Source organism: Capra hircus, chromosome 7, assembly GCF_001704415.2.
Source record: "Capra hircus breed San Clemente chromosome 7, ASM170441v1, whole genome shotgun sequence".
In the NCBI taxonomy this organism is placed as follows: Eukaryota; Metazoa; Chordata; class Mammalia; order Artiodactyla; family Bovidae; genus Capra; species Capra hircus.
In genome coordinates, this window is record NC_030814.1 from 96963447 (window position 1) to 96982511 (window position 19065).

Below are 19065 nucleotides of genomic sequence, written 5' to 3' on the forward strand. Positions count from 1 at the left end.
ATTCCGCAAGTGGCCAGCAGGTTTACTGTCGCTCTTGTACCAACAGTACACAAACAACACAGCACAAATGAAAAAGGCAAATAATGCTTTAGAATATTATGAAAAGTTTATCTCATGGACTCCCTAAAAGGTTCTTAGGGACCCCCAAGGGGCTGTATTTTGAGAACCACTGGTCTGCTCAATAAATGGAGCTGAAGCTGGAACAACTGGTTATCCATTTGAAAAAAATTAAACCTACCTCACATCATAAACAAAAATAAATTCCAGTTTGATTTTTTTAACCTAAATATGAAAAATATAACTTTCAGAAGAAATACAGTAAGATATTTTATTGACCTCAGTGTAAGATTTCTTAAGCAAGACACAAAAAACACCAACTGTAAGTAGATTTATAATTCTGATGACATTAAAATAATGATGATGGTGACAGTAATAATAATAAATTCTGAACATCAGTAGACACTACAGTGCAACTTCTCTGGCAGTCCAGGGGTTAATAATCTGCCTTGCAATGCAGGGGATTTGGGTTTGATCCCCAGTTGGGGAACTAATTGGAAAAGGAAATGGCAACGCACTCCAGTACTCTTGCCTGGAAAATTCCATGGACTGAGGAGCCTGGTAGGCTACAGTCCATGGGGTCGCAGAGAGTCAGACACGACTGAGAGACTTCACTCACTGCTGGGGAACTAATATTCCACATGCCTCAGAGCAACTAAGCCTACACACCACAACTAGAGAGAACTAAGACCCAGTGCAGCCAAATAAACATTTTAAAAAGAAATGAAAAAGACACCATACAAACAAAAACACACACCTCACTTATAAGAAGTCCTGCACTCAGTAAAATGAAGACAATCCAGCAGGAAAATGGACAAAGATATGAATAGGCAATTCACGAAAGCAAATAGTCAAACAAACATGAAAAAAGTTCAGTTTCCTTTGTTAATCAGGGTAATGCAAACTGAAACCAGTAATTCACACCCATCATAAGGACAAGTATGTAAAAGTCTGACAACAGCAAGTGTAATAAGGACAGAGCAAGAGCAACTTTGTTGGCAGGAGTGATAACTGGCTCCATCATTTTGAAGAACACACTAGCAATATCTAGTCAAGGTGAATATTCCCAAACCTCAGCAAACCATCACCTAAGTATGCATCCCAGGGAGACCGCTGCAAGTGTACACCAAGAGCCATGCACAACAATGAACACTACAGTGCTGTTTGGAAGACAGAAGACTGGAAACTGGGCTTCCCCGGCGGCTCTGTGGTAAAGAATCCACCTGCCAATGGAGGAGACATGGGTTAGATCCCTGGTCCGGGAAGGTCCCACATGAAGAGGAGCAACTAAGTCTGTGTGCCACAAATATTGAGCCTGTGCTTCAGAGCCCAGGAGCCAAAACTACTGAAGCCTGTGAACCCTAGAGCCTGTGCTCTGCAATAAGAGAAGCCACTGAGGAAAGAAGCCCATGCATCGCAACCAGAGGGTAGCCCCTGCTTGTCACAGCTACAGAAAAGCCAGCACAGCAATGTGACCCAGCACAGCCAAACCTAAGTAAATTTTTTAAATTTAAGGAAAAAACAGAAGAGTAGAAACAACTTAAATAACAAGCAAGAGGTGGATGGATAAGCAAATTCTGTCCAACAAAACTTTCAGTGATCACGCAAGCATTCTTTATTGGAGTTGTCTAATGTGGCAGCCACAAGCCATGGTGTCTATTAAACATATGAAGTGTGGCTAAGTAACCAGGGAGTTAAGTTTTCATTTAATTTGGATTAACTGCAAAAATATATATATATATAGCCACCCACGGCTAATGGCTACCGCATCACACAGCACAGCTATGCAGGAGGGAAAACAAACGGCTGGAGCTACACATGTGTCACAAACACATCTTTAAAGTATTATGTGTGACCAAAAAAAGGCAAGTTTCAGAAGGCGGGGCTGGCACCAGAGGCAAGCTAGGTGTCTCGACAAAATTGTAGGAGGTACTTGCCTTCAGAGTTATGCAAGTACAGGTTGGCACTTGTGTGACTTGGAGGGTATGTGTCTCCTTAAATGTTGTGCCCTTGCTTTTCCTCCCCTTAATGCCAGCCCTGATGGGGTATGTCTGGTATGACACTGCATTGGGAATCTCAGATAACCCCTAGCTTCTATGATTCATGAAGAGGATTCATAGAATTTAGCATCTAGCCTACTCAAGGTATGATTTTGTTTGGGTTTTTGTTTTTGGTTCCCTGACCAGGAACTGAAACCATGCCCTCTGCCATGGAACCACGGAGTCCTAATGACTGGACTGCCAGGGAATTTCCCATGGTATGATTTCTTACTGTGAAAGGACACAAAGCAAAATCAGCCAAGAGAAAAGGAGCATGGGGCAAAGTCTGGAGAAAACCAGGCACAAGCTTCCACAAGTTCTTTCCTGGTGAAGTCACATGGGACTTCCTGAGTTCCGAGTGTTGACATACAATACTATATATAGTTTGAAGACACCTATTAAAGATGTACAAGCATGTACAGAAAGATAAACACTAAATCCAAGATTGTAGTTACATCTGAAAAAAGGGGAGGAATAGGTTTGAGGCAGGGATATATACGGCCTTTCAATTGCATCACTAATGTTTTACTTCTTAAGCTGGGTAAGGAGTAAAAATGTACTTTGTTATAGCATTTCTTCTTCTGAGTACACCTGAAATACTACGTAAGAAAAATGATGACTATGCACTGCTAATGTTTCTTGTTTATGAAGTAGTTTTCACATTCCAGGTACCATGTAAGCCCTTTATAAGGATTTATTCTTTTTTAAAAACAATCTACTGAAAACTTTCTGCATGTGAGGTCCTAACTGAGAGGTCTGTATGAGACAGGTGGGATCACTGTCCTCAACCAGCTTTCAGTCTATTGAGGGACGACAAGAGTTCCCTGGTGTTCTAGCGGTTAGCATTTGAGGCTTTCACTGCTGTGGCCCAGGTTCAATCCCCAGTCAGGGAACTGAGATTCCGCAAGCCATGCAGCGGAGCCAAAAAAAAACAAACATATCTACAGATTCTAATAAGTGCTCCTAATAAGCAGGCTTTTGTGATAAATGAAGGTCTACTTTAACTAGGGTGGTCCAAGAAGGCTTCTTCTGGAGAGACATCTGGGGTGAACCATAAATGATGAGAATGAGACAGACAAGCAATTAGCTAAAGGAAGCACGTTCCAGGCAGAGGGAAGAGCAACTGCAAAGCCAGGCAGCAGGAATCAAGTTTGGTGTGTTGAAAGACAGGAAATAAAGCCAGCAGGGCTTGGGAGTGGTGACAAGAGGGAGACTGGCAGATGAGGTCAGTTGAGGCCACTGTGCAGGGCCTCCTAAGCCACAGTGAAGATCTTAAGTTTCATCCTAAGTATGATAAGCCTTTGAAGGTTTTAAGCAGAGTAATGACATGATCTAGTTTACAACTGAAGATTATTCAGCCAGCTGTAGGGAGAAGGCATTATAGACAGAGACATAATAATTGTGACTGATGAACTTTTCAGGGGCTATGAAAAGGTTGGGGCTGAGAATAAAGGAAAAAAAAGTTCCACAATGCAGAAAGAAAACTACAAAGTTGTAATGAATAAAATGTTTAATATCTAGAAAACAAAATATAACAACTTCATCAAAGTTCATATGCATAAGCAATTGAATTACATTTGGAAATAATTTGAAAATTTGACCTTCTCAACTCACAAAAATTCCTAAGGATGCCCAATGACTGCCAAGAACCCAGAGCCAATCATAATGGGAATTTTCTTGCAGCCAAATCGTTTCAATGAGGGGAAGAAACCTTTCAATCCTACTTGAGATGGAGATACAAAAAAAAAAAAGAGAATATTCTGAGCATCACGAGGCCACAGAGGAGGATGGATAAGAAATACTAGTGGCTTGAAATGTACCGTTCAGGCTTATGTTCCACGAATTTGAATGTTGTTCAGGGGGCTCTTGGATTCTCCGAAGAAATTTGAGCAGAGACTTGAATAACAAGGAGGCACCAGAAAAGAGGTGGGGGGTGTCATATCAGATTTTATGAAACAAAAAGGTCAGTTTGGCTGAAGTTGGTTTTGGCTATCCAATATCGGAAGCCACGGGATGACAAGCACCTCAGTGTGGCTAGTGCCACTGTGAAACAGAACATTCCACGTCGCTTAACTTTCATTAATTAATATTTCAATTTATCACCGACTTGAGATTGAGTTCATGGGAAATTTTAACGTATGTTGGGAAACACTTGGGCATGTGAATCTCCATTTCAACTGTAAATTTTATGAAACCTCAACTATTTCCGGTGAAAACCTAGCGTCCGGATCACAGATGTGGTGTAACGTGTAAAACATACAGGTTTTCAAACCGTTAGTACTAGGTAACAAAATAAAAGATACCTCAGGTTCGTGTTTTTTTTTAATACCGATCACATGTTGAAATGATATTGTGGCTATACTACATTAAATTTAATATATTTATATATATATATTTAACGTGGTTACTATAGAAAAGTTTAAGATTAGGTTTGTTGCCGCCCGTGGAAGCGGACTAAAGGAATGCGGCGGCCCCTCGAGTCTTCCAGACAGGGGGTGACGGTGGTCCCGCCTACGCCTGGGAGTGGAAAGAAGTTTCTAGATGTATTATGTAGTCATAAGTCAGGCCAGTAAATCTTCATCACCCCGCTCAATGAGCAGGGAAATGAGGCCTCGGGTGGTGCGTGGCAGAGGCCGGATTCGAAATCCTATTCAGCGCCGTCCACCTGAAACCTCCCCAGAGGCTCTCAAGTCCTAAGAACCTGATTCGAACCAGGCCCGACTACCGGGTCCCGGGCCCCAGAGCGCCGCGTTAGCGCGGCACCGTCTGCGCTCAAGGGTGAGTTAAACGTTCACAACGTTCACAACGGACGCCCAGCCTGCGGGGTCTGCGGGGCCAGGAGCCCCTTAGAGAAACTTCCGGCAACGCTCACCTGCTGACAGACGCCGATGCCGCAAACGCTGCTCCTTTCTCTTCACACTCTGCTCAACCGCGTCAGCTGCCGACTTCCGCTCCACTTCCACGAATCCCCGGCCGCGTCTTCTCTTCTCCCGCCCCCGCAGCCAACTCAGCCAATCACCTCTCAGAAAACCTGCTTTATCTCCGCCCCATTTCTGCCTGCCAATCACTGCAAGTCCAGCACCTCCCTTCCTTCCCGCTTAAGCGAGCGCTGTGCGCCACCACTCGGCGGTTGACTGCGCTCCCCCCAGCTGGAAGAGTCTCCCGGAAAGGCGGGGCTAATCGCGGACCACGCTGGTGCGGGGACCCTAGGGATTGGCCAAGAAGAGCCAGGCGCTCTGACCCCGCCCACCCCCCCCTGGACATCCGAGTCGGAGACTCTGGGGATTGGTTCCCCGCGGACACCAAAGAAGCCTAGAGACGGTCCCGCCTCCCTCGCTCATCCCTGAGATGGAGCTCCACGGATTGGTCTCGGGAGTCTCGGCGCGCGCCGACCGGCGCTCCAGGATTGGCTGAGGAAGCACTCGCGCAGTCGTGGAGCGTTGACGGTGATTGGCCGTAGGGTGAGAGCCGGCTATTTGAAGGAGGCGCGCGGACTAGATACGCATTTCAGATCGCGGTCAGAGGAGGCGGGAGCGGGTTTGGGCAGAGCTTCGCCGCTGACCCGACAGGACCCAGCCGCGGGCTCGGCCCCAGCTCTGGCCTCAGCCGTGACCCGACGAGGCGATGGCTAAAGTGTCAGTATTGAACGTGGCGGTGCTGGAGAATCCGAGCCCTTTCCACAGCCCTTTCCGGTTCGAGATCAGCTTTGAGTGCAATGAGGCCCTGGCAGACGGTGAGATTGGGCCCTTGTGGAGACCCCACTCCCCTGAGCTAACCCCGACCTCCCTTTGCAGACAACCCCGAGGCCAACCCTGCCAAACACACTCCCTCTCCCTCTCCCCCTCCCCCAACCGCGATCTCCCTTGAACCAAAGCCCGCCCACCAGCCCCAACCCCGCCCCTTGGAGACGACCCATCGCACCCCACCCCCATGGTTACTCCTCTTCTCTGATGGAGACCACTTCATCCTCCTCTTTCTCCTGGGCGTTCCTCCTGAGCACCTGTTTTCTGTGTAGAGACCTCAGCCTCAGTTCTTTAACCTGCAGAGACCCTCAGCCTTCCCATCTTCCTTGTAGCAAGAAACCCCCCATCTTCTATTTCTGTATGGACAGACTACCATTCCAGCCACCCAGCCTCCCCCACCAATCCCCTCTCCCCTGTGGTGAGACACTTCCACCTCACTCTTTTCCTGTGGAGATGTAAGCTCTAGCCCCCTCCCATGTCCCATATGAAAACCGCAGCCTCCTCCCTCATTTTTCCTGTGAAGATCCTCCCCCTCTGGCAAGACCTCACACATCCTTATCTCCCCATTTGTCTCCCCATAATATCCCCTACCTGCTGATACTTAACCCCACCCCACCCCCCTTCTGCTTGTTTCCTACCTCAAAGCACATACCCTAGAACCTGGCTTCCCTCTTTAGTCTGGCCCCAACCCTCTACTTCCTCAAGAGAGGCATGACCTGGCTTCCTGCTCCAGTGTTTGAGGATGATCTGGTCTCCCCAACTCCTCTTCCTTCCTCTTCCCTGACTGTGGGCTTCAATGAACACACTCAGATCTAAGGAGTGGCATGGCCACACGTTAGCTGGTTCCTGCTGTTGGCCTGCTGGATTCCTGCTGACCCGCTGCAGCAAAGCTCGCAACACTTTTGATGGCCTGACCTCGACTTGCGCGGTGTGGGGTGGGTGTGCCAGGCCGAGCCATGGTGATGTTTGGCTTCAATCTGGGAGGTCACAGCCTTTTGTGCACCTTTTCCAAGGTGCTTTCACAGATGTGCTTATTCATCCCTGTGACAAAAGGCGGACATGGCTCTCATCTCACAGATGAGAAGGCGGGAGACAGAGTAAAAGACCTTTCAAGTAAAAGTCTATAAAAACCAGAGAAGCTAAGGTTGTTCAGCGAGTCTTGGCACCACTTTCAGGAGGAAAGATATCTTCTCTACTTGGTGGTTAAAAGAGAAGAGGCAGCCTCTAAGGAGGTAGAGATCTGGAAGGCAAGGGTGTGCTAAACTAGTAATTCTCAGTGGTTGGTGGGTGGTTTGCCTACAAATGGGCTTCTCCAACTAACATGGGGTTGAAGAGTTTTGATGTGTGCTTGGGTGGGGCCATTGGATCACTCCCTGCTTTCTCTCGTTTTTAAATCAAGGAGTCATTCTACTTATGACTAACTATAGAATATGCCCAGTTAAATCCTTTCTGGAACAAGGCGGGGTGTAAATAAATAAATAAAGTGTAGAATGACCCTGTGGAATAAGATTTAATTTTAAAGCCAAGAGATGTAAGGAGCTAATAGTTCAAGGGATTCATAGTTCCCAGATGGCAGGAGATCGGGTTTCAATCAGCCTGTTTGAGCTCCTGGCATTTAAAAATGGTTGCATGGTCATTATCTAGTACTTTCATTCCTGCAAAGCTACTGCCCTGTTACTTTACTAATCTGTTTATAGAATCAGGAGAGTCTAAAGTCAACCTGCTGGTCATTGTTTTTTATTTGTGTTATATTTTGTTTAAGATTTATTTATTTTTGGCTGAGCTAGATCTTCGGTGCTTTGCTCAGGCTTTCTCTAGTTGAGGTGAGCAGTGACTACTCTTCGTTGTGGTGCATTGGACTTCTTGCTGCGGTGGCTTCTCTTGTTGAGGGGCACAGGCTCTAGGTGAGCAGGCTTCAGTAATTGTAGCGCTCGGGAGTAGTTGCTCCACAGCATGTAAGGTCTTCCCGGACCAGGGATCAAACCCATATCCCCTGCTTTGGCAGGTGGATTCTTAACCACTGGACCACCAGGGAAATCCCTAAAGACAGTTCTTTCTTTCCCCAAGGTCATTTTTTTTTTTTAATGGAAACAAAATGATTTTTCCAAGGTCACACAGCTGGTGTGTAGAATTATTCACACTAGGTCTTGTCTCTGAGTTCTGAGTCCAGGGTTCTTTATCTTTGCTATAAACTGGAAAAGAATGCACCCACTATTTTAGAAGTGAGACATAAACAGGACAGAAGAGGGCAACAGGGTCTTATTATTAATTATACCTGGACAATAAAGCTTTTGCTCAGAAGAATTCCAGTTGGAAAACCAACTCTGGCCTGGAAGTCTAGACTCCTTGGTTGTACCTGTAGGGCCGCGCTTCACTCTGACCTGTCAACATGCTTTCTGCCTCTTCCCACAGAGCAGAAAGGATTTGTCTCCTGCCTCCCAAACAAATGGAGTAGGCCTGGCTTTAGAAGTCTCTTAGATTCTGGAGAAATTCTCAGTCAGCCTTATTACCTGGCAACTGAAGATCTGAACACCCAGCCCCAACTCTGAGCCATTTCTCAAGGGCTCTGAACTGCTTTTACTCTCTCTCTCTCTCTCCCCTCAGCAGCATGTGGAAATAGATGCGTCCAAGGCCTGGGTCTGTATTCAATACATTGGGTGTGTTTCCCCCCAGTTTAGTTGAGAGATTCATGAGATACTGCCTGAACAAGTCTTAGAGCCAGATTTTCTGACCTACACCGAACGCACTGTGGTCAGGCCAAGGTTCAACTGTATTATGAACAAAGGGAAAGTGATAAACAGAAAAAGGCATACTAGATAAGTTGTTGGGGTTGGGGTTGTTTTGTTGTGTTTTGATTGTTTGGGATTTGTGTGTGTGTGGCTATGATGGGTCTTCATTGCTGCACTTGGGCTTTCTCTAGTTGGGAGCAGGAGCTACTCTTCGTCATGGTGCTTGGGTGTCTCATTGCAGGAGGCTTCTCTTGTTGTGGAGCCTGGGCCCTAGGATGAGCAGACTTCAGTAGCTGTGGCACACGGGCTCAGTGGTTGCGGCGCATGGAGTTGGTTACCCTGAGACCTGTTGGGATCATCCTGGACCAGGGATGGAGCCTGTGTCTCCTGCATTGCAGGTGGAGTCTTATCTACTGTGCCACCAGGGTAGTCCTGTTTGTGTTTTGGGGGGGAAAGGAAACAGGTTCTCCAGCTAGTTCAACTACCATAATTTTTTTTATGTTTTTCATCATACTGTTGGTCTGGATTTTGTTTTCATACATAGTGGAGGAGCATTTTGTGCAGTGGTTAGATGATAAAGTTAAGGCATAAAGTCAAAACAATGGAATCCATTTACCCTTGGAATTACTTAGAAGGCTAGGCATATGTTACACATGTGCGACCTTAATTCATATTCAGCAGGAATGAATTTGTGCTGTTTGTGATTGACGTCCTCACAGCTCATTCAAAAAAGTGGAGTCATTTCAGGATGCCTCTGCTTAAGAGTCCTTGTTTCAGTCATCTTCTGTCTTCCATAGATGATTTTATAAACTCTTCAACTTATTGTTTTTTAATATTTATTTACTTATTTGACTGCCCCGAGTCTTAGTCACAGCATGCGGAGTCTGTTTAGTTGTGACATGCGAACTCTTATTAGCAGCATGTGGGGTCTAGTTCCCCAACCAGGGATTGAACCTGGGCCCGCTGCATTGGGAGCTCGGAATCTTAGCCACTGGACCACCAGGGAAGTCCCTCAGCTCCTTAATTCCTGAGTGAGTATTGTCGGCCTTGGTTAATTCTCTGGTTTCTTTCTGACCTGAGTACTGGGAACCACTTCAACCCATTCGCCTGACCACCTGGATTTCTCTCTTCCAGTCTGCACCCACACAGGCTTGTTTAGGTTTTGCCAACAGGTGTTTTTGGGTTTGGGCCATTCTGTGCCAAATTTGGGATCTCAGTTCCCTGGCAACCAGGCCACAGCAGTGGAAGACGGAAATCCTAACCACTAGGCAACCAGGGAACTCCGTTGCCAACAGCATTGAAAGCTGAGTGCCAGTCGCAGACACTAGGCCCTATTCTATTAAAATTTCCCTTTTGTATCCACCCTCAGCACGTTAGTCATGCTTCCCAAGTGGCTCAGTGGTAAAGGAATCTGCCTGCCAATGCAGGAGACTCGGGTTTGATCCTGGGTTGGGAAAATCCCCTGGAGGAGGAAATGGCAACCCACTCCAGTATTCTTGCCTGGAGAATTCCACAGACAGAGGAGCCTGGAGGGCTACAGTCCATGGGGTCACAAGAGTCGGACACAGCTTAGCCACTGAGCACATATGCAACACGTTAGTTAAGTGCACACGTATGTGACTCCACTGATGATGGGGAAGGCGGCCAGAAGGAAAGACACCAGATGATAGAACTGTGTCAGAAAGGTGAGAACAGGGCTAGCTTGTTTTCTGTTCATCCAAAAACATGTTATTTCCGGTTGTGTCACTACTTGTAGCAAAAATAAATCAGTAAGCTTAACTCCTTCCTGCAAGTAAGAGAATGGGCTTTGACTGAAGCCCAGTTCAGTCCAGTGGCCACCCACATCCTGTAGACCTGATATGGTCCCTGAGTAGAAGGCCGGGTGTCAGCTGTGAAAGGGCAGGAAACCAGCGTATCGAGGAAGGGCGTGGAGCTCAGGTGACAGGCCCCCATAGTTGTGGCCCGGCATTGCTGTGCTTCCGAAGTTGGGTGCTCTGGGGCTTCCCCGGCGGTCCAGTGGCTGAGATGCCGAGCTTCCAATGTGGGGGGCTCAGGGTTCAATCCTCGGTTGGGGAACTAAGATCCCACGTGCTGTATGGCAAAGCCAAAAATAAAAGTTAAAAAAGAGACTGCCACGGTTTAGGACATGATAAGATTAATAAGGAACAGGGGTCTAAGGATTATGAGAGGCCATTCCCTGCCTCCACAAACACCTCAGGGAAAATTGAAATAACAGTCGGGGGGAGATTTCTCAGGCCCTTGTAGACAAGTGCTCAGTTGCTCATGTCTGACTCTTTGCAGCCCTCCAGGCTTCTCTGCCCATGGAATTTTCAGGCAAGAATCCTGGAGTGGAGTGTCATTTCCTTCTCCAGGGGATATTCCTGACCCAGGTCTCTTTCGTCTCCTGCCCTGGCAGACAGATTCTTTACCAGTAGCACCACTTATAGACATGGGGGTGACCTTATCCACTCTCAGCCCTACCCTCATTCACTGCCCTCTCCCTCAGAGTAAACAGTCAATTCAAACGACAGGTGTTTCTAATTCACCTGTGCGTTTTAAAAGCAGAAACAATAACATTTCAGTCAGGAACTGTCTCAGGAAGACGTGTTCCTTTGGCAAAATGCACTCCAATTCATTTCCTAGAATGAGCCCTCTTAGACGCATGTGATGTCCATACTGCCTGAAGGGCCAAGTGATTTTAGAAGGACTTCCCTGGTGGTCCAGTGGCTAAGACTCCGAGCTCCCAATGCAGGGGGCCCAGGTTCAATCCCTGGTCAGGGAACTAGATTCCACATGCCACAACAAAGAGTTCGCAGGCCTCAACTAAGACCCGGTGCAGCCAAATAAATATTTTCTTAAAAAGGCACCAAAGTTGGGTGCTCTCGTGGGACACTAGACCAAGGAACAGGGCAACGTATAAGACAGTGTGCTTCCTGCGAAAATCACAGCTTGTGAAACTTCTCCCCGGGCTGCTGGAGCCCGTAGGTTGTGTAATTTCAAAGAACCTAAAATAAGTGTCAGGTCTCCGGCCAGATTTCCCTGTACTAGCGTGACCTTGCCCCTGATACACTTGGCCCCCCTGCCAGAGCCCTCAGTGACTGGGAATTTCCTTTGTTTGACGGGCGGGGTCTCACGGAGTGCTTTTCCTTTTATCTGGCCAGAAGAGAGCCAGAAATGGGGGTCCCCCAACTGGAGGGGATGCCAGAGAGTTGGGGTTCAGGATGGCCTTAGGGTGCCACGGTTGTGGACTGAGTCGCTGTCGCCCAAAGGTCCGAGAGCAGGTGTGACTTGGTGTTGGATCTGGAGGACCCAGGGAATGGCCAGCTCCCCCAGCGACCTCATGTCCCCCTCCTGCCGGCTGGCTCTCCAACCAGATTGCTACCCGCTGCCCTGCCCCAGTTGTCGAGGGATCTACTCAGTTAGGTGGCACCAGTCCCTGTATGTGAAAGAGGATGCTGCCTCCTGTCCCAGCTCCCTGCTCTTCCCTCAGCATGTCTCCGAGCCTCTGTCACGTGGCCCTTAATTCAGCCTCTGCCATACGGTTCACCCTCAGGCTCTGAGAGGCCTGAGTTGCCGTGGAGGTGCAGAGTCAAGGTCACCTGGCCAAGCTAGGCCCACAGGAGAAATTTCCCCACTGGAAATAGAGCTTCGCGCCTGCCCTGGTGCCCAGCGACGCAGTGCCTGGCACTGGGTACCCAGTGGATGTCAGGTTTCTTTATTAAAATTAAAAAAAAAATTTTTTTAATAGACTTTATTATTCACAGCAACCCTCCCAGGTTTTCCCCATTTTACAGATGCAGAAACTGAGGTATGGCGAGGTTAAAGAATTTCTCAAGGTCACAGGACAAAATGGGAATTCAGACCTTGGCAGGTTACCTCCAGTGGATGTCAGGTGTCCTTGAGAATTAAAATCTACCAATGTATTAAGGTGGAAAAAGCAATGGCACCCCACTCCAGTACTCATGGAAAATTCCATGGACAGAGGAGCCTGGTAGGCTGCAGTCCATGGGGTCGCTGAGAGTTGGACACGACTCAATGACTTTACTTTCACTTTTCACTTTCATGCATTGGAGAAGGAAATGGCAACCCACTCCAGTGTTCTTGCCTGGAGAATCCCAGGGACAGGGGAGCCTGATGGGCTGCTGTCTATGGGGTCGCACAGAGTCGGACGCGACTGAAGTGCCTTAGCCGCAGCAATGTATTAAGGACCGATGCAAAACCACCACGAGAAGGCCCTTTCCCAGCTTTCTTGCTGTTGAATTATTTCCATTCCTAACACCTCGTATCCTTGCAGACCTGGAGTGGAAGATCATTTACGTTGGCTCAGCTGAGAGCGAGGAGTTTGATCAAATCCTAGACTCAGTGCTGGTTGGCCCTGTCCCGGCAGGGAGACACATGTTCGTCTTTCAGGTAAGAAAGACTCGGCCTTGGACCCTGACACCTAGAAACGTCCTCTCTGACACAAAAGCACACAGATGGTTCACTGGTCCAAGTTCAGGTTCAGATCCTCTCAAGCACTGTCTGACCTCTCAAAGGCAGTTCAGACATCTCCCATCTCTATTACGTCATAGCTGTTACCGAGAGCCACCAATTTATAGCTGATTCTTGTTACTCACGGGAGTTCTGCAAAGTTGCTGTGGACACTGAATTTAATGAATCCCAAACCATTGCCCGTAGAGCAGCTGTCGCCAACCTTTTTGGCACCAGGCACTGATTTCCGGGAAGACAATTTTCCCATGGACCCAAGCACGTTACATTTATTGTGCCCTTTATTTCTATTATCAGCTCCACCTCAGATATCATCAGGCATTAGATCCGGGAGGTTGGGAATCCCTGCCCTAGAGGAAATACAGTGTTAGGTTTCTGCAAGTCAACATTTTTGTCAGCCAGTCAATACATAATCTTGTTTTATGTGTTTTTCTGTTTAAAGACACCTTATTTTGGATTTATTCACAGTGAACACATGGCCCACAGGACTATAACTCATGCCTGAGCAGAGCTTACCTAACATATGTGTTTTCTCTATAAGGTACATCCCTCCTTGCTCTTAGGAACACGGCAGCCCTCACTCGGCACCACGTTTAGGGCCCTTTTAAAGAGCAAAATTAACAACAAAAACGAAGAAACTGTGGCTTAGAGACGGCAAAAAAAAAAAAACACGTTTAGTCTGAGATTGCCTGGTTCTGCCTCAAGTAGGAGCATGCACACTGAACTACTCAGATCCCATCTGTGCTCTGTCCTTAGCAACACCCCCCGAAATCTGTCCACTTCTGTCCTTCTCTAAGGCCTGGTCTAAGCCACTGCCCTCTCTCCAGGATGACTTCTGTAGCCCCCTGCCTGGTCTCCCACCTCCCACTTAGCTCTTTTCCTATTGCAGCTGCACTGACCTCCAGAGTCGAATTTTCAGATGGAATGAGCAATGCCACACCTATCTCCTGCTAAACATCCTCAACCTTTCCCAAGCCTTTATTTAATTCACTGATACCTACCTGCTCACCTCTTCAGCCTCATTTTATCCCGCTCTCCACCTTGCTTCTCAGGTGGCTCAGTGGTAAAGAACCCCTCTACCAATGCAAGAGATGCGAGTTTGATCCCTGGGTTGGGAAGATCCCCTGGAAAAGGAAACAGCATCCCACTCCAGCATTCTTGCCTGGGAAATCCCATGGACAGAGGAGCCAGGCGGGCTAACAGTCCAGGGGGTTGCAGAAGAGTCGGACACAACTAAGCACCTAAGCAACAACAACCCTCTTGCTTATTGCAACCTCCTCGGTGCCATGTACGTCTCCTTGGTGGCATCTGCCCCATTCGGCACTTTGTGGGCATGGGCGTGATGGATTCTGTCTTCCTCCCTCAACTGAAACCTCAGAGCAGGGACCACCCTTTTGAATCTGTAAATACACATTGCTTGAGAATCATATTACCAGGGAAGATGGTCCTGTCAGTACTCAAGCCCAGCATGTGTTTCCCCAGGCGGATGCCCCCAACCCATCCCTCATCCCGGAGACCGATGCCGTGGGAGTGACCGTGGTCCTCATCACCTGCACATACCATGGACAGGAGTTCATCCGAGTCGGCTACTATGTCAACAATGAGTACCTCAGCCCCGAGCTGCGCGAGAACCCGCCCCTGAAACCAGACTTCTCTCAGGTAGGGCTCTTCTCCACACTTCCTGCTTCAGACAGGCTGGCTCCTTTGCACCTGGGGGTAGCTGAGTCCCTGGAATTGGGAGCCAAGGTCACTTATTAAGGTTTTCAAGTGGTGCTCAGCTCTCACAGCACCTGGAACAAGAGAGAGAAAGGTCTTCGTTTCTCAGAACTTTGCCTCAGAGTCAAGATTAGATAGGCCCCAGGACTTCCCTGACGGTCCAGTGGTTAAGACTCTGCACTTCCAATGCAGGGGCCATGGGTTTGATCCCTAGTTGGGGAACTAAGACCCTGCATGCCATGCGGTATAGCCAAATAAAAACAATAATATATTCTTTCTCAAGCCTTTATCAAATGTAGTAGAAAAGCTTTTGTGTATATATACACACACAAAAGCTTTTTTTGTATATAATACATGTATATATTTTAGAAAACTTATGAATTTTTGCTTAACTAAAAAATTTATGACATTTTGATTCCACTTGTTTGACTTAGTATGAATAGAATACTAGATTTCCAACTTAAAAAAAATAGATATGCTACAAACAACAAAGGTTTATATAGCACAGGGAACTATAGTCAATATCTTGCAATCACCTATAATGGAAAATAATCTGAAAAATAATATAACAATCACCTTGCTGTGCACCTGAAACATTGTAAGTCAACTATACTTCAATAAAATATATATATTAAGAAAAAAAAATGATAAAATTAAGATTAGATAGGCCCCAGCCCTAAGTCATGGCACACAGGCCTTCCCTGGAGTTGCACGCATATTGTTGATGGTAATGGAATAAGCAAAGTCCGTTCTTCCTGGGCTTCGGGAGGGGGTCTGAGAGTGCACTGTTTTGTGGGAGAACACGAGGGCATGCTAACGAGGGTTGGTGTTCCTTTTCCTACCCCAGCTCCAGCGGAACATCTTGGCCTCAAACCCCCGGGTGACCCGCTTCCACATCAACTGGGACAACAACATGGACAGGCTGGAGGCCATAGAGAACCAGGACTCTGCCCTGGGCTGCGGTCTCCCCCTCAGCTGCACCCCCATCAAGGGCTTGGGTCTCCCTGGCTGCATCCCGGGCCTCCTCCCTGAGAACTCCATGGACTGCATTTAACTGTGGGACTCCAGGCCCTACTTGGGCCCAGCTGGGACCACGGCCAGTCTCTCCTGGCACATCTGGAAGGGGCAGCCAGGCCTCCCGGAGAGCATTGGGAAGGCCACATGGAGGACTTTGGGGCCATCAGCTATATCCAGGCCAGACTCGGCCCCCAGGAAGGAAGGGGCTTCTGGTCTTTCCTAGCCCTGGCCCAGAGGGTCATCTCCCCTCTACTGCCCAGGCCTGAAAGAACCTGGTACTTCAGTTCTTAATTCTTTCTGTCTTGTGTCCTTTCTCTCTTCACACACTATATATTCCACCTGCAGGCCATTGTGCCACCGTCGTCCCAGGAGTGCCACTGACCCAAAACTTTTCCCACAGACCTCCCTGGCCTGCCTTGAGGCTTTCTTGGTCAATGCCTGGCAAGGCTCCAACCCTGCTGGGCCAAAGGCTCTGCCATTCATTTCCCTTCCCAACCATCTGAGCAGAGCCACCCAGCTGCCTGGAGTCCCAGGCCAGGAGTCTTGGTAGAAGATAGACTCGGACACAATTTCTGTCCTTTTGCCAGGATGATTTTTTAAGACTTTTCAATTCAACAGCCCTCTGGAAAACTCTGTTCCCAAAAAGGTGATCAGCAGGATGCTGAGGTAAGATGGCTGACTCTCCTTTGGGTCACAGCCACCTTCCTCTTGCCTCCCAACTGGATCTGGCTTTCCCTGGAGGCTGCCCCTTGGAGACAATGGTGCGTTGGAGGGGCCTGCTGTTCCGTCTGTCTCAATATTGGTGTCAGGACTCCTCTGCTTCTGGCTGCCTTGGTCTGCACTCTGCCAAGACCTCATGTTCTCAGGCCACAGTGCAGACCAGGGAAGCAGTAGGGACCCTGAAAGCCCTCCTTCCCCTGCCATGCTCCTCACCCTCACCCCTGTTCCCGCGCTGCTACGTGGATGCTGTTTGTGATTGCAGTTTGTGTATTAAAGGGTTTTTATATTAAATGTTTGGTTGATCTGAAAATAAAAAGCACTTCATCTAGATTCTTTCTGCTTTTGTCTCCAGTAGGCTGAGGCGGTTTTGTCTCTCTCTCCTCATGATGGGGGCAGTGGGGGGGCCCTCTTGCCTCAACCAGTAGGTTGACTGCCCCTTTCTCCCTTACTCACTTCTTTTTATTGTCTTGTCATAGTTTTATTCCAGACTGAGGTCCAGGAAGATTCTTTTGTCAAAACTTAAGCAACCCAGCTGTTCTGTAGATAGAGCATAACCAGTGATTGTTCAGACGTCATGACCTTGACCCACCAGAAGAAATTAGCATTGCTCTCTGAGGACCCACATATCAATACTTATATTAAATTTTACTTAAACTTACTTTGTAACTCCACATCCCCAGGTGAAGTGGTGAGCCATTTCCCCATAATTCACAGGAAAACCCAGACTTCTCTCCTTGAAACGAAGGTGGACTTAGGAACATGGGTCTAGATGGCTCCTGGGTGGGGTGTACAGGTCATACCAGTCCAGGCTCAGAGCAGCCAGCTGGCTTGTAGAACTGAGACCAGTCAGCCTCCCCAAGCTGAGGGAGGCTAGCTCATCCAGTTCCCTGCCCCTGGCATCACTTCCTGTTTGGGCTTTCCTCTACCTCAGTGGTTTCAACTGGGCAGCAGTTTTGCACCCAGCCAGGGCACATTTAACAATGTCTAGAGATGGTTTTGGTGGCAGGTGGCACTAGTGGTAAAAGAACCCGCCTGCCAATGCAGGAGACTTAAGAGATGAGGGTTCAATCTCTCCCTTAGGAAGATCCCCTGGAGAAGGAAATGGCAACACACTCCAATATTCTTGCCTGGAGGATCCCATGGACAGAGGAGCCTGAAGGGCTCCAGTCGATGAGGTTGCACAGAGATGGACACGACTGAAGTGGCTCAGCATGGCAGAGATGGTTTTAGCTGTCACAAGTAGCAGAAGAAAAGGAGGCTCTACTGGCATGGTGAGGGGGGTGGGGGGCGGCGGGATACTGCTGAACACTACAATGTACAAGGCAGCACCCCACCCCCAGCCCAGCATAGACTGAGCCAGACCCGAATGTCACAAACGTGGCGGTGGGAAACTGACCGTCCTCACGCTGTCTGTATTTAAAGAGGACCCTGAAGGAAGAGGGGCTTTCCAGGTGGTAAAGGATCTGCCTGCCTTTGGAGGACACATAAAAGACGCAGGTTCAGTCCCTGGGTTGGGAAGATTCCCCTGGCAGAGGAAATGGCAACCCACTCCAGTATTCTTACCTGGATAATCGCATGAACAGAGGAGCCTGATGGGCTACATTCCATGGGGTCACAAAGTCGGACACGACTAATTATGCACGCACGCACGCTGAAGGAAGAGGCATCTTGCTACTCTGTTTCAGGAGATAAGGTTCCTTTTGCACTGCCCAGAGGGAATCCTCAACCTGGCTGTGCCCCAGATTCCTCATCTGTAAAATGGGAATGATGATAATAATACCTACGTGAAAGGAGTGTGGTGCGAAGTAATGTATTTAACAAGTGCCAGCTCTTACTGGCATGAGGCCAGGGTAGGCACCCAGAAAAGAGGTGTCTACTGAGCGCCCCACTCCCAGAGCCCAGCATCCTCCTGAAGCTCCTCCAGCAGGGTCCCATCCTGGACCCGACCCTGCTGCTGCTATCCTGCGCCAGGCCTTATGAATGACGACGGCCGGCAGCCCGGCGACCTATGACCCGCGGCGCCTGCCGCGCCCCTCCCCCGCTTGGCAGGTGGACAGCGGCTGCGCCGGGGCTGGGGTTGGGGGGGCCGAGGCGCCAACCTTGGCTGGCCCGCAGCCGCTGCCGCACTGAACGGGGGCGGGGGACTGCGGCGCGCACGGGGCCGGGCGAACGCCTGCCTGGACCGCCTCCTGGGCCTCGGAGCGCTGCGCGGCCGCCGGCCAGCGGCCGCCGGCGCGCCGGGGCAGCAGACTGCGCCTCCGCCCCGCCCTCTCACCCAGGGATTGACACTGAACGTTCTGCCGGGGCTTGCCGGACAGCGCGCCTCCACCAATTGGTATCCTCACTGGGCGGACCCCGGACCCTGTCGGAAGCCTCCGCCAATCAGACGTGTTGGCCCGCCCGGTTGGGGTCTCGCAAGCGCTCGAGTGGCCAAGCGTCCTAGGAGCGCGTCATGAGGCCGAGAGCCTATGGCAGCGCGGGAGGGTCGCGAAGAGCCAATGAATGGCGGCGCAGCGCCGTCAGTCAGGGCGGCCTAGGCCAATGAGCTGCGGGCTG

The 19065-nt window shown here is 49.0% G+C and overlaps 1 protein-coding gene and 1 long non-coding RNA gene across 5 annotated transcripts; one reads left to right on the forward strand and one right to left on the reverse strand.

Annotated features, from left to right (window-relative positions):
- On the forward strand, positions 5431 to 16839 carry ASF1B (anti-silencing function 1B histone chaperone). The gene is made up of 4 exons (XM_013965082.2): positions 5431 to 5829; positions 12863 to 12978; positions 14539 to 14715; positions 15620 to 16839. Exons 1-4 carry the CDS (start codon positions 5721 to 5723, stop codon positions 15824 to 15826), a joined length of 609 nt encoding a protein of 202 aa, XP_013820536.2. The 5' UTR covers positions 5431 to 5720; the 3' UTR covers positions 15827 to 16839.
- Positions 12906 to 18735, reverse strand: LOC106502285. 4 transcript variants are annotated; one of them, XR_001918360.1, is made up of 6 exons: positions 18609 to 18735; positions 18073 to 18260; positions 14617 to 14846; positions 14058 to 14180; positions 13573 to 13657; positions 12906 to 13406 (listed from the first exon to the last, which is right to left on the reverse strand). It is a non-coding gene; the product is annotated as an uncharacterized LOC106502285 (long non-coding RNA). The 4 variants fall into 4 exon arrangements; XR_001918359.1 differs by having other exon boundaries at positions 12906 to 13657; XR_001918358.1 differs by having other exon boundaries at positions 13573 to 14180.